At 68.7% G+C, this 13,646-nt stretch overlaps 2 protein-coding genes across 3 annotated transcripts; both read left to right on the forward strand.

Moving 5' to 3' along the window:
• Positions 1 to 1,964: 1,964 nt before the first annotated feature.
• On the forward strand, positions 1,965 to 9,485 carry LOC140902326 (rho guanine nucleotide exchange factor 3-like). 2 transcript variants are annotated; one of them, XM_073322299.2, is made up of 11 exons: positions 1,965 to 2,026; positions 2,457 to 2,527; positions 3,947 to 4,051; positions 4,278 to 4,430; positions 4,840 to 4,902; positions 6,298 to 6,394; positions 6,588 to 6,664; positions 7,118 to 7,375; positions 7,678 to 7,848; positions 8,382 to 8,550; positions 8,813 to 9,484. In XM_073322299.2, the coding sequence occupies exons 2-11, from the start codon at positions 2,486 to 2,488 to the stop codon at positions 9,004 to 9,006; spliced, it is 1,329 nt and encodes a 442-aa protein (XP_073178400.2). In that variant the 5' UTR covers positions 1,965 to 2,026; positions 2,457 to 2,485; the 3' UTR covers positions 9,007 to 9,484. The 2 variants fall into 2 exon arrangements, with proteins under 2 accessions (XP_073178400.2, XP_078706467.1); XM_078850341.1 differs by having other exon boundaries at positions 1,977 to 2,026; positions 2,460 to 2,527; positions 8,813 to 9,485.
• Positions 9,354 to 13,531, forward strand: LOC140902328 (uncharacterized). The gene is made up of 9 exons (XM_073322301.2): positions 9,354 to 9,381; positions 9,925 to 10,041; positions 10,756 to 11,000; positions 11,166 to 11,229; positions 11,716 to 11,843; positions 12,169 to 12,287; positions 12,471 to 12,603; positions 13,055 to 13,151; positions 13,390 to 13,531. Exons 1-9 carry the CDS (start codon positions 9,354 to 9,356, stop codon positions 13,434 to 13,436), a joined length of 978 nt encoding a protein of 325 aa, XP_073178402.2. The 3' UTR covers positions 13,437 to 13,531.
• Positions 13,532 to 13,646: the final 115 nt, after the last annotated feature.

Below are 13,646 nucleotides of genomic sequence, written 5' to 3' on the forward strand. Positions count from 1 at the left end.
GGAGGGGAGTGGGGTCTGGTGGGTTAGAGCCAGGGGCTGGGATCTGGGACTCCTGGGTTCTCTCCACGGCTGGGGGAGGGGAGTGGGGTCTGGTGGTGGGCTTGGTGCCATTCCATCCATGCTGTGGAGCCCCAGCTCTCGCCAGCACCTAGGGGAGCACCAGAGAGGGGGCATGGAACAAAGACAGGGTGGAGAACTGGAGGGCGGGGTAGGGGGCTTTGGGGAGCTGTGGATCAGGATATGGGGGACTTGGGGCAATGCGGGGGGATTTGCAGAGTGGGGCAGGTGGGGCATAGGGCAGTGCGGGAAGGAGGTGGCTGTCTGGGGCAAAGGGACGCCACCCAGTGGGGTTGCTGTGGAGATGGGGGAACACATCTGCCAGGCCCCCCCAGCACGGTACCAAGTCAAAGCACAGCTGTGCCCCCCACCCTTCCCCAGCCATGTCTCAGAGCCACCCCAGAGCCCTGTTGCTTTTCATAGCCTGGTTATTTTTTTTTTCCTGGCTATTGTAATAAATTCCTAGAAGCTGGAAACATTATAAGGAAAATAAGTTCTCTCCTGGCCCCCGGCCTGGCTGGAGTCTGCACGGCAGACCTTGGGCGGCTTTATGTGCAGCAGTTCCCAGCTGCCCCGCCCCAGAGGTGGCTGCATCTCAACGCTGGGAGACCCACCTGTCCTTTTGCTGTGTTATGTGCAGCTGGTCGCCAGCTGCCCCACCCCAGAGGTGGCTGCATCTAAGCGCCAGGCCAACCGTCTCTGTGCAGGGAGTGGGCACTGCTGCAGAGAACCTGCATCTGTAGTCTGTTTCGTGTCTGTGGCTGACCTGCCTGGAGGGGAGTGAGAGGTGGAAGGAAGTGGGTGAGCATCACGGAGGCGGTTGTCTCCTGCCCAAGCTGCAGAACGAAGCCGGGGCGCCATGCAGCAGGGCGAGGGGGCTGGGCAGGGGGTGCTCTCCCTTGGCAGGCAGGGCCAGGCGGTGGGGGGTGCTGGGGGGCAGGGAGCCAGGTAGGGGGCTGGGCAGGGAGTGCTCTCCCCTGGCAGGCAGGGCCGGGCACTGGGGGGCGCCATTGGGCGGGGCAATGTGGGGCCAGCACCCTTGGTGCAATCGCTACAAACACAGGAACTGCCCCCCCCCCGCCTCCCCTAGCGCAGGAAACCACAGGGACGGAAGCGCCTCTTGGCTTCGGGGACTTGGTGTCGAGCCACCCGCGCCCTGGGGGGCCGAGGGGAGCAGGCGGCAGGTGCAGGGGGGCCCAGGGATGCGCTGAGTGACCATGGATGAGGAGGGGCTGGCGGAGCAGGAATCATGGTAAGAGGGTCACCGGGGGATGGGGGGGAGGGAAATGTACCAAATCCTGCACCTTCCTCACCCCACAAAGACAGGGGCGGATGCTGCACAGAGCAGGGGATTCCAGATTGTCACCTCCCAGGGGCAACTGAGGCACAGAAAAGGGGCACTGACTTCTCCTGTAACTCAGGAGACCCCACTCCCCTCCCCAAGCTGGGGAGAGAACCCAGGCATCCTGGTTCCCAGCCCCTCCTGCTCTGACCAGTAGACCCCACTCCCCTCCCAGAGCTGGGGAGAGAACCCAGGAGTCCTGGCTCCCAGCCCCCGCTGCTCTAACCCAGTAGACCCCACTCCCCTCCCAGAGCTGGGGGAGAGAACCCGGGAGTCCTGGCTCTCAGCCCCCCCCTGCTCCAACACAGCCCAGAATAACTCACCCCATTTTGCGCCTCCCCAGGCTCGCGACATCCGGGGTAGCCAGGGGAATTACAGTTCCCCATAACGTAGCACCAAACTTCAGATAAGTTTGTTGTGGGATGTCATTCTTGATGTGTCCCCACAGCACTGCTGGAAGGAAGCTCGCAGCACCCCAGGGGAGCAGGGTCTGTGGGTGCCCATTGCACTGCTGGAAGGAAGCTCACAGCACCCCATTCTTGTAACCCCCTTCCCGGTGTGTTTGCAGGTCCCCCGGTGCATCGGGAGCGATCCCAGACCTCAGGGTCCCTGTCTGAGGGCTCGGGGGTGAGTGGGGGAGGGCAAGGCTGGAGTGGACGTTGGAGCTTTGGGGTGTGGGTGGAGTGGCCATGGGGACAGAGACAGGGGTTCTGGAGATGGGGTAGGGTAACTGTGGGGATGGGGGTCTGGGAGATGGGAGGGCTGAGGGGATGGTGACAGACGGTCTGGGAAATGGGGCGGGGTGGCTGTGGGGATGGGAACAGGGGGTCTGGGAGATCTGGGGGATGGGGTGGGGTGTCTAGGGGTGGGAAATCTGGGGTGGGGTGGCCGTGGGAATGGGCACAGGAGGTCTGGGAGATGGGGTGGGGCGGGGTGGCTGTGGGGACGGAGACAGGGGGTCTGGGAGATGGGATGGGGTGGCCGTGGGGATGGGGGTCTGGGAGATGGGGCAGGGTCCCCCTGAATCTGGGCTCTGACCCCCCTCTCTCTCTGGCAGAAGAAACGGAAGCAGCAGGGGTGCCTGGCATGGGGCAGCAGGGGCCTGAGCCCCAGACCTCTGATGACAAGGTGAGACCCTCCCTCTGCCAGGACAGGACCCTCCCCCGACTAGCTCCCCGTCATTTTATCCTTATCTGCCCACTAGTAGCTCTTCCCCCCACGCTGTCCCCCTTCATTCCCACTGATTCTCCCCCCCCCCCCCACACACACACCCCCACACACGTGGGGATGGTTGAATTCTGGCCTGGCCCCTTTAAATCGTAGCGGTAGGCGGGGCTTCTTTGGCTAGTGGGTGTGGTCAGCTTGCTGGCAGGGGTGCGGAGTGTTTCTCTGTGGTTGGTTGTGCTATGGCAGGGGGCGTGACTGGAGGAACGGGGCGTGGTGATTGGCTGCAGGGAGAAGGGTCCTGTACATAGGGGAGAGGTCCTCACCCCGCTCTGCAATTGGCTGAGGCGTGGAGTGGGGGGCATCTCCTTGACAGCAGATTGGCTGAGCAGACAGACGTGGTGTCACAGTGGGACCCTCCCCCATCCCCTCCATGACCCCTTCCCCATGCCCTGCAGTGGGGAGCCCAGGGCTCAGCGCGCAGGGGGCTGCGGGTCAGCAGTGAGGGGCACCCGCAGGGCTGGGCTGGGCTAGCCGGGGGCTGCGGATCAGGAGTGAGGGGCACCCGCAGACAGGGGGCAGGGGGGGATTTACCAGGGCTGGACTAGCAGGGGCTGCGGGTCAGGAGTGAGGGGCACCCGCAGGGCTGGGCTAGCCGGGGGCTGCGGGTCAGAGTGAGGGGCACCCGCAGGGCTGGCTAGCCGGGGGCTGCGGGGTCAGGAGTGAGGGGCACCCGCAGGGCTGGGCTAGCCGGGGGCTGCGGGTCAGGAGTGAGGGGCACCCGCAGGGCTGGGCTAGCCGGGGGCTGCGGGTCAGGAGTGAGGGGCACCCGCAGGGCTGGGCTAGCCGGGGGCTGCGGGTCAGGAGTGAGGGGCACCCGCAGACGGGGGGCAGGGGGGATTTACCAGGGCTGGACTAGCAGGGGCTGTGGGTCGGGAGTGAGGGGCACCCGCAGGGCTGGGCTAGCCGGGGGCTGCGGGTCAGGAGTGAGGGGCACCCGCAGACGGGGGGCAGGGGGGATTTACCAGGGCTGGACTAGCAGGGGCTGTGGGTCGGGAGTGAGGGACACCGGTAGAGCTGGGGGGAGCCCAGGGCTGGGCTAGCCGGGAGTGAGGGGCACCAGCAGGCATGGGGGATACACCAGGGCTGGGCTAGCAGGGGCTGAGGATCAGGAGTGAGGGGCACCGGAGGAGCTGGGGGGCAGGGGGGATACACCAAGGCTGGTCTGTTTCTCTCTTTTCCTGCCCGGAAGCCCCTGGATTGTTTGCTGGTGGCAGGAAGCCGGGTCTATAAATAGTTCCCAGGGGCCCATTGTCTGGGTCCAGCCCCCCCAGTACTGAGCCGGGCCTGGTGACGCCCCCCCCCCACCGCTTTCCTCCCCAGGAGCCCTGCACCAAGCGGGTGAAACCTGTCGCCAAGACCCTGTCGGCCCCGGGGCCCCCCTCGGCCAAGGTGACACCCCTGAAACGCCTGAGCCAGTCGATCCAGGTACCCAGGGATCCCCCTCATCCCGGCACTATGGGGGCCAGGACACACAGAGCAGGGCTGTCGCCAGCCCCTTCCAGCAGAGGGAGGGGGTGAGATGGGGGGGTCCCCTGAGGATGGGGATGCGGGGCTGGGCGGGAGGGGGCACCCTGGGAGATGGGTGAAGGGGGGCGGGGTCCGTATTCCACTCTCAGCCAATCACTGTCCATCCTGCCCCCTCACACCCCAGAGGTCCATCAGCTTCAAGACGGAGCCCCGCCCCCCAGGCTACATCCCGCCTCCCCGGGCTGGGGGCTGCCGGCGCCGCAGCAGCAAACTCTGGAGCGAGACCTTCGATCGGGTCAGTGAGGAGCTCTCGGCCCGTGAGGTGAAACGCCAGGAGGTGAGGGGCGGGGCCAGGCACAGGAGGCGGGGCCAGCAGGCAAGGGGAGGAGCCTGGGGAGTGGGGCATGAAGGAGCTGGAGGAGTAGCGAGGCTGGGGGTGGGGCATGAAACACGGTGGGGGAGGAGCCAGGCTAGGGGCGGGGCATGGAGTAAGGTGGGGAGGAGCTAAGGGCAGGGCTGGGAGCAGGTGGGGGAGGAGTCAGCCAGGGGCGGGGCATAGAGCAAGGTGGGGGAGGAGCCAGGCTGGGGGCGGGGCTGGGGCTGGGGGAGGAGCCAGGCAGGGGTGGGCCTGGGAGCAGGTGCGGGAGGAGTCAGATGGGGAGGGAGGAGCCAGGCCGGGGAGCAGGGTCGGGGGGTACCACGGGGGTATCTGCGGGCTTAGCCTGACCCTGACCCTCCCTCCCCAGGTGATCTTCGAGCTGATGCAGGGGGAGCAGCAACTGGTGGCAGATTTGAACCTGGTGAAGAAGGTACCTCCCCCCCCCCCCCGCTAGATGAGCGGTGCTGGGGGGTGGGGTCCCAGCAGGGTGAAGTGGGGGGCTCAGCAGGGTGCACTGTGCTGCGGGGGAAGCAGGGGGGGGCTCGGGGGGGCTGGTGCTATGCTGCTGGGCTATGGTGCTGGGAGGTGGGGTCCCAGCGGGGGGCAGAGAGGGGCTCAGCGTTGTGGGAGGCTCAGCAGGGGGTGCTCTGTTAGGGGGGCCACTGTGCTGTGGGGCAAAGCGGGGGGCTCAGTAGGGGGTTCTGTGCAGCAGGGGATTGGGGGCAGAGGGGGGTTGTGGGCAGCGGGACGAAGCAGGGGGGCTCTGCTGCAGAGGGATTTGGGGGGCTGTGGGGGGCGCTGGGCTGTGGTGGGAAATTGGGGGACTGTGGGGGCCACTGTGCTGTGGGGGAATTGGGAGGGCTGTGGGGAGCGCTGGGCAGTGGGAGGAAGTGGGGGGTGCTGTGCTGTGGGGGAATTGGGAGGGCTGTGGGGGGCGCTGTGCTGTGGGGGAAGTGGGGGGCTGTGGGGGGCGCTGGGCAGTGGGAGGAAGCGGGGGGTGCTGTGCTGTGGAGGGATTTGGGGGGCTGTGGGGGGCGCTGTGCTGTGGGGGATTTGGGGGGCTGTGGGGGGCACTGGACAGTGGAAGAAGCAGGGGGTGCTGTGCTGTGGGGGAATTGGGAGGGCTGTGGGGGGCGCTGTGCTGTGGGGGAATTGGGGGGGCTGTGGGGGGCGCTGGGCAGTGGGAGGAAGCGGGGGGTGCTGTGCTGTGGAGGGATTTGGGGGGCTGTGGGGGGCGCTGTGCTGTGGGGGAATTGGGGGGGCTGTGGGGGGCGCTGGGCAGTGGGAGGAAGCGGGGGGTGCTGTGCTGTGGGGGAATTGGGAGGGCTGTGGGGGGCGCTGTGCTGTGGGGGAATTGGGGGGGCTGTGGGGGGCGCTGGGCAGTGGGAGGAAGCAGGGGGTGCTGTGCTGTGGAGGGATTTGGGGGGCTGTGGGGGGCGCTGTGCTGTGGGGGAATTGGGGGGGCTGTGGGGGGCGCTGGGCAGTGGGAGAAAGCGGGGGGCGCTGTGCTGTGGGGGAATCGGGGGGGCTGTGGGGGGCGCTGGGCAGTGGGAAGAAGCGGGGGGTGCTGTGCTGTGGAGGGATTTGGGGGGCTGTGGGGGGTGCTGTGCTGTGGGGGATTTGGGGGGCTGTGGGGGGCACTGGACAGTGGAAGAAGCAGGGGGCGCTGTGCTGCAGAGGGATTTGGGGGGCTGTGGGGGGCGCTGTGCTGTGGGGGATTTGGGGGGCTGTGGGGGGCACTGGACAGTGGAAGAAGCGGGGGGCGCTGTGCTGCAGAGGGATTTGGGGGGCTGTGGTGGGCACGCTCACCCCCTGCCCCTTGCAGAACTACTACGAGCCGATGCTGACGCTGGCCATCCTGCCCGAGGCCGAGCTGCGCGAGATCTTCGGGACCCTGGATTCCCTGGCGCCGCTGCACGAAGGTACAGGCTGCAATTCCGCCGGGCGCCACTGGGGGGCAGCGCGACACCGGCTGGGTGCGGGGGAGGCTCCCTGCCCCATGGGTGGGGGGTGGGGGGGAGTCCACTTTGCCGCTATTTCCCCCCGTCCTGGCGCCCCCGCAGGAGGCTGCTCGCCCTACGGCCTGATCCCTGCACTGACCCCCCCCTTTTGCAGACTTGCTGGGGCGGCTGCTGGGTCTGAGGCAGGAGGACGGGACGGTGCCTGAGCTGGGACCCACCCTGCTGGACTGGGTAAGGGCTGGGGGGAGAGGCTGGGGTCAATGGGGGGGTGACATTTATGGGGCTGGGGATGTTAGGAGGGGGGAGCATGGGGTTGGGAGTGGAGCTATGGGGAGGAGGATGGACATGGGGGGCCAAGGGGAAGGACAAGGGGTTTGAGGGAAGGAGGTGGGGAATACTGGGGAGGGGCAGGAGGAAATGAGGGAGGGTGGGGAACCAGGAATGGGGAGACCCCCCCCCAGGAGGGAAGAGGGTGGGGGGAGGGGTTCCCCCGGCTGGGCAGTGGGGCTTTGTGTAGTGTCTGGGGAGGGGGAGGTGTAACTGGACCCCCCAGCCCAGCCTGGGAGCGGGGAATGTGGCCCCACAGGAGGGGGGACGGGGACCCCTGGCCTGGTGTGTGTGGGTATCAGGAACGGCAGCCCCACACCCCAGCGCTCCCCCTCTCTTGGCGTCTCCCCCCCACAGCTGCCCGGGCTGCGGGCCTACGAATCCTACTGCTGCCACCAGGTGTGGGCCAAGGCGCGGCTGGACCGCCGCAAGCAGGAGCCGGCGGTGGGGGAATTCCTGCGCCTGTGCCAGGAGTCGGCCTTCAGCCGCAAGCTGGAGCTTTGGAGCTTCCTGGACCTGCCCCGCAGCCGCCTGGTCAAGTACCCCCTGCTGCTGCGGGAGGTGCTGCGCCAGACGCCCCCCGAGCACCCCGACCAGGCGCCCCTGCAGCGGGCGGTGAGAGCCAGGGCACGGGGGAGGGACGGGACCCCCTCCCACTGCGAGGGGTTGGTTAATACCACAAAGAGGGGGAGGTGGGGGCAGAGGGTGCCCATGCGCCCCACAGGGAGGGGGTAGCAAGGTGGGGGGGGACAGAGGGTGCCCATGCGCCCCGCAGGGAGGGGGTAGCACCGTGGGGGGGGCAGAGGGTCCCCATGTGCCCCGCAGGGAGGGGGTAGCACAGTGTGGGGGGCAGAGGGTCCCCGAGCACCCCGCAGGACAGGCGAGGACCCCGCTGACCAGTGACCCATGGGGGGCAGGTGGCGCTGGCCCAGGACCTGGTGGGGCTGATCAACAGGAAGACGGGGGAGGCCGAGTGCCGCTTCTACCAGCAACGGCTGAGCTACCCCGAGGGGGCTCCCCGGCACCCCGGCATCGACTGCTCCAGCCTGCTGCTCTGCCACGGGGACCTCCGCAACAGCAAGGGGCAGGTACCAGCCTCCCACCGTGGCCGCCTCCCCTCAGCCAGGGCTGGGCGCTAGGCGGCATGGTGCCGTGGGGAGCTGGGCAGGGGGACTGGGGGGCAGGGGGCTGGGCACTGGGGTCGCCATAGGGTGGGGCGCTGGGGTGTGCTGGGGGGCTGAGCGCTGGGAGGGTGCCAGGGGGCAGGAGGTTGGGCACTGGGGGGCAGGGGGCTGGGGTTGCCATAGGGTGGGGCACTGAGGGGCAGGAGGCTGGGCACTGGGGGGGCAGAGGCCGAGCACTGGGGGGCAGGGTCTGGGGTTGCCATAGGATGGGGCACAGCAGGGGGTTGGGGGCAGGGGGTGGGCACTGGCAGGTGCCCAGGGGCTGGGCATTGTGGGGTGCCAGGGGTCGGGGAAACTATCTCCAAGCTTGGGTTACAGCGAGAGAACCCAGGAGTCCTGGCTCCACGCCCCTCCCTCCCCGCTCTAACCACTAGAGCCCACTCCCCTGCCGGAGCCGGGGCAGGAACCCAGGTGTCCTGACCCCCCTCTCCCTGCAGAGGCTGCATGTGTTCCTGTTCCAGGAGGCGCTGGTGCTGACCCGGCCCGTCCTGCAGGGGGAGCAGGTCGTCTTCCAGCTCCAGGGGCCCCCCCTGCCCGTCGGCCAGCTGGAGGTGCAGGACCTGCCTGACGGGGGGGCCCGGCTTGGGGGGGCCCTGCGTGAGCGCGGTAGGTGCCCCCCTGCTCTGCTGGGATTCCCCTGGCCCATCCCCCACTGGGATCCCTGCCCCCCAGGTTGACGCCTGCTGCTGGAGGCTGGAGCTGGTTGGGGTGGGGGGCCAGCTTGGGGGGTCTGAGATAGGCGTTGGGGGGCAAGCGAGGGACAGTCTAACTGGGGAGGGGCTGACTGGGATGGGGGGCTAGGGGCTGGGGCTGGCTGGTAGCGGGGCAGCCCCCCGCTTTGACCCCCCTGCCCTCCCTTCCCCCCCAGGCAGGAGCTGCCTGCGGGTCAGCGCCGGGGCCCGGGCCCACACACTGCAGGCGGCCGACGCCTTCGACAAGCAGCAGTGGTTGAGCCGCCTGCGCCAGGCCCTGGCCGCCCGCCCGCCCCCGGAGCTCGACGGCAGCCTGGGGCCCCTGGCCGCCCTGCGCCTGGACTGCGACCCCCCCATGGAGCACACCTGAGCCGGGCTCCCCCCGGCTCCAGGTCACCGGCACGCGGAGCTGAGAGCTGAGCCGTCCGGACGCCCGGGTCCCTCCGTCCCGCCGAGCCAGATTCGTCTTTCTCCATCTCTCCCCGGACTCCTGGGTCCGCCCCCCGCTCCCGTATTTATTGCGGCCCAGGGCCTTAACCCCGCGTGGGCTGCTCCCGGGCCGTCTCCCCTCCCGCGGCTGGAAGACGAAGGTGCCCCTTGGCCGCCCTGAGTGGGAGTGGGGGGGCCAGGGGCTGCCCCTCTGCGGGGGGCCCTTGCGTGTCCCCCTGCCCTGTGCCCCCACTGGCCTTTCTGTGACCAGCTGCCAATAAACCTGTGATGGTCGCGGCCGGGCCCCGATTCCTCTGTGTGTCCCCCAGCCGGGTAACAGGCTACTGCTGCTGCCAGCCGAGGGAGTCACCCCGAGCTGCCCCCCCCCCAGCTGTGCCTGTCATGGGGGAGGGGTCCCTGCCTGCCCCCGGGGGAGGGGCCAGAGGGGGGACACTGGGTCCCCCTACACTGGGGGTGGGGCCTATGGAGGGGTGGAGCCACGGCGGGAGGAGGGCCCCAAACTCCTGAGTCTGGCTGCAGAGGCTCCGAGTGGGGCTGGGGTGGGGTGGGGAGGGCTGAGGCAGGCCCGGGATCCTGCCACCCCATTGGCCAGCTGTGGAGCGAGGGCGTAGCCAGGCAGGGGTCCTGCCACCCAATTGGCAAACTGTGGAGAGAGGGCGTGGCCAGGAGGGAGCCTGCCAGCTGATTGGCCAACAACTACTAAGGGCGTGGCTTGAGGAGGAGTCTCAGTTCAGAGAGGCGGGAGGGGGCGGGTTTTACAACTTGCCTCGTGATTCGATTGGTCGGGGGGGGAGACGGACCCGCTCGGCCCCTGATTGGCGAGGGGGCGGGGCCTGAGGCGAAAGCCGCTCGACTGTGATTGGCTGGAGGCGGGTCCGGGGGTGTCATGGCGGCCCCGCGTGGTCCGAGCGGGTCCGGGAGCTGCTGAAGCGGATGAACAATTTCCACGAGCCCGGTGCGGGGCGGGGCCTAGCGGGGCGGGGCGGGCGCGTGGCCATGGTAACCGGCTCCTGAAAGCGGCGCCTGCTGCAATCGGCCGACACGAGATGAGGCCCTGGCCGCCCCTTTAATTCTTAAAGGGGAGGTGAGCGAAGGGGAAATGTCAGCCGTCAAACAATACTGGCTACGGACCTTTAATTCTTAAAGGGGAAGGAGGGGTGGAAAATGAGCCGACAGAAAATAACCTACTGCCCTTTAATTCTTAAAGGTGCGGCTGTGAGGAGAGAATTGAGCCGACAGAAACGAATGGTCTGTTGTTATTAAAGGGGCGGGGCAGGAATTCGCCGGCGGGAATGGCTGGGACTCACTCACGTGCTTCACTACTTAAAGGGGCCGGGCGGGGAGCTGGGAGACTTGTGACCCCCTTTAACTGTTAAAGGGGCAGGATTTAGTGGCGGGAGGGGGCCACAGAGCTAATTAAAGGGACAGGTGGGGGGGCTCAGGGGGCTCTAGCCACGGGGAGCAGGTGGGGGCGCCATGCTGTGGGAGAAGTGGGGGGAGGCACAGTCCTATAGAGGGGCTTGGGGGGCACTGAACTGCAGGAAGAATTTGGGGGGCTCGGTGCTGCAGGGGACGCTCAGGGGGTGCTGTGCGGGGGCAGGGGCTGCAGGGGGAGCACTGAGCTGCAGGGTGTCTGCGTGGGGGGGTCTAACCGTGGCCCTCTCCCCAGGCTCGTCCCGGGACCAGTGCCTGCCGTTCCTGGTGGCGGGGCAGCGCGTGGGCTCCGTGCCCGCCCCGGTAGCCCAGCGGCTCCAGGGCTACCCGGCTGTGTTCAGCGTCTGCCCCGGGCCCGGCCACGTTGAGCTCCACCCACACCTGGCGTCCCCCCAGCAGCGCACGGCCGCCGTGGGGCAGGTGCTCGCGGAGCTGCGGGACCTGGGGGCTTTCCCCTGCCTGCGTGAATGGAGAGACGAGGTGAGGCCGGGTGCCCAGCCCCCGCGGGGGAGTGGAGGGACTCCTGGGTCCCATCCTGGCTCTGGGAGGGGAGGGATGTCTAGTGGTTAGAGCCCCTAACCACGGGGGGGGGGGCGGGGATCCCGGACTCCTGGGTTCTCTCAGCTGGCCCCCTTGTCCTTGCAGCACTATGAGGTGATGCCCCGGTTCTGCGACCCGCCTCTGTTCAGCATGGAGCGCGCGGCCACCGGTGAGTCCTGCTGGGGAAGCCTGCGGGGCACAGCGGGGGAAGGGAGAGGGGGGATAGTGGGGGTGTGGAATGGGGTGGGGAGGGCAGACAAGAGGGAGGGGGTGGAGTGGGGAGGGGAGGACCTGGGGGGCAGAGTGGGGGTAGAGTGGGGGTGTGGAATGGGGTGGGCAGGGCAGACAGGAGGGCGGGGGGGTGGAGTGGGGAGGGGAGGAGCTGGGGGGCAGAGTGGGGGTAGAGTGGGGGTGTGGAATGGGGTGGGCAGGGCAGACAGGAGGGCGGGGGGGTGGAGTGGGGAGGAGAGGAGCTGGGGGGCAGAGTGGGGGTAGAGTGGGGGTGTGGAATGGGGTGGGCAGGGCAGACAGGAGGGCGGGGGGGTGGAGTGGGGAGGGGAGGAGCTGGGGGGCAGAGTGATGGCCTGGGGTTGCTCCTGCTCCCCCAGGGTGGGGAAATCCCACACCCCCGACTGACCCTCCCCCCCCCCCTCAGCGCTCCTGGGGGTTCGCTGCTACGGCACCCACCTGAATGGCTACACCTGGCGCGGGGGCCGCCCCTGCATGTGGCTCGGCCGCCGCGCCCCCACCAAGCCCACCTACCCCGGCCGGCTGGACAACCTGGTGAGGGGGGCACCGCAGGGGAGGGGCACGGCCCTGGATGCAGGGGGCAGAGCTCCAGCGGCGGGGGAGGGGGCAGGGAATCTCCCACCCCCCCATAGCAGGGGGATGGTTCTGACACAGCTGGCTGCACCCATGGGTCTGACATGGTGGGGGTAATGCGTGCGTGTGTGGGGGGGGGGCTCTGGTTCTGCCCCTGGCAGGGTACAGTGTGTGTGTGTGGGGGGGGGGTGCATGGGTCTGACCTGGGGGAGGTACGACGCTGGAGGGGCCCGGGGAGAAGTACCCCACATGCAGGGCACCACCCTCACTCCCTGCTGTCCCACAGGCGGCGGGGGGCATCGCGGCGGGGCTGGGGGTGATGGAGACGCTGGTGAAGGAGTGCCAGGAGGAGGCCTGCATCCCCCCCACGCTGGCAGCCAAGGCCCAGCCTGTGGGCACCATCAGGTAACTCGGGGGGGTGGGGGGTTAACCCCTCAAGCCCCTCCCCCTTCCTCTCTTCTCTGACCCACCCCAGCTCCTGGATCTGCCAGGGTGCTGAGCCCATCTCCAGGGGGGCAGTGGGGGGGAACCAGGCAGGGTCCAAGTGGGCACTGTTCCCCCCCATTGACCCCCTTCCCTCCCCCACAGCTACACCTATGAGGACCATCGGGGCATCTTCCCCGAGTGCCAGTTTGTTTTCGACCTGGAGCTGCCCGAAGACTTCGAGCCCCGTGTGGGCGACGGGGAGATGCAGGAGTTTTACCTGTGGGGCCTAGATGAGGTGAGCAGGGGGTGCTCTCCCCTGGCAGTCAGGGCCGGGCGCTGGGGGGCGGCACAGAGGGTGGGGCTGGGCAAGGGGCTCTCGCCCCTGGCAGTCAGGGCCGGGCGCTGGGGGAGGTTGGGCAGGGGGCACTCGCCCCTGGCAGTCAGGGCCGGGCGCTGGGGGGCGGTGCAGAGTGTGGGGCTGGGCAAGGGGCTCTTGCCCCTGGCAGTCAGGGCCGGGTGCTGGGGATGCCGTGCTGCAGGGAGGGGGGCATGGGCACCCCCCAGGCAGTTAGTGCTGCCGCTCCTGCCCTGTGGCTGCCCCGCCCCCAGGGAGGTTGTGTTGTTTATCACATTTCTTAGGGAGCCCCGGGCACTGTTGTGTGTGGCCGTTCCCCAGCTGCTCCGCCCCAGAGGTGGCTGCCGCTCAGTGGAAGGCCACCCGCCCACAGCTGCTCTCACCCCCACAGGTGAAGAACGCCATCGCCTCAGGTGACTTCAAACCCAACTGCGCGCTGGTCGCCCTGGATTTCCTCATCCGGCACGGCCACATCCAGCCCCACCACGGTGAGGGGACAGCCCTGGGCTTGGCTACCCAGGCCTGCGGGGCGGGGGGCAGAGTCCAGGGCTGGGCAAGCAGGGGGCTGAGGGTTGGGAGTGAGGGGCACCGGCAGTATTGGGGGGGAGCCTAGGGGGCTGCGGAGCAGGAGTGAGGGGCACCAGCAGGGCCTACGGGGCAGGGGGGTGGGGCTGCAGGTCGGGAGTGAGGGGCTTCCACCAGCCTCAGCCCCTGTTCTTCCCCCAGAGCCCCACTACGCCGAGCTGGTCGAGGGGCTGCACCGGACCCTGTGAGAAGTCGCCGCTCGTCTCCGCTTCTGCTGCCCCCGCCCAGCGACCGCCGCTCCTGTGCCCCCGGCCCCTGCCTGAATAAAGCCTGCCTCCCCCCAGCTGCTGGGTGCGCCTGGTTCTGGGGGAGCGCAGGGAGACACGCACACGGCGCAAGGGCCCGTCCCCTCCAGCGGGGGGCGCAGGGAGACACGCGCACGGCGCAAGGGCCCGTCC

Source organism: Lepidochelys kempii, chromosome 23 (genome assembly GCF_965140285.1).
Source record: "Lepidochelys kempii isolate rLepKem1 chromosome 23, rLepKem1.hap1, whole genome shotgun sequence".
NCBI classification, from domain to species: Eukaryota; Metazoa; Chordata; order Testudines; family Cheloniidae; genus Lepidochelys; species Lepidochelys kempii.

Bases quoted from the DNA above. Each gene is read 5' to 3' on its own strand.
- LOC140902326 (XM_073322299.2), top strand. From the start codon at position 2,486: ATGGGGCAGCAGGGGCCTGAGCCCCAGACCTCTGATGACAAG. The intron at 2,528-3,946 runs GTGAGACCCTCC...TTTCCTCCCCAG, and splicing joins CCCAGACCTCTGATGACAAG to GAGCCCTGCACCAAGCGGGT. The intron at 6,665-7,117 runs GTAAGGGCTGGG...TCCCCCCCACAG, and splicing joins GACCCACCCTGCTGGACTGG to CTGCCCGGGCTGCGGGCCTA.
- LOC140902328 (XM_073322301.2), top strand. From the start codon at position 9,354: ATGGTCGCGGCCGGGCCCCGATTCCTCT. The intron at 9,382-9,924 runs GTGTGTCCCCCA...GCGGGGCCTGAG, and splicing joins GGCCGGGCCCCGATTCCTCT to GCGAAAGCCGCTCGACTGTG. The intron at 13,152-13,389 runs GTGAGGGGACAG...TTCTTCCCCCAG, and splicing joins CCACATCCAGCCCCACCACG to AGCCCCACTACGCCGAGCTG.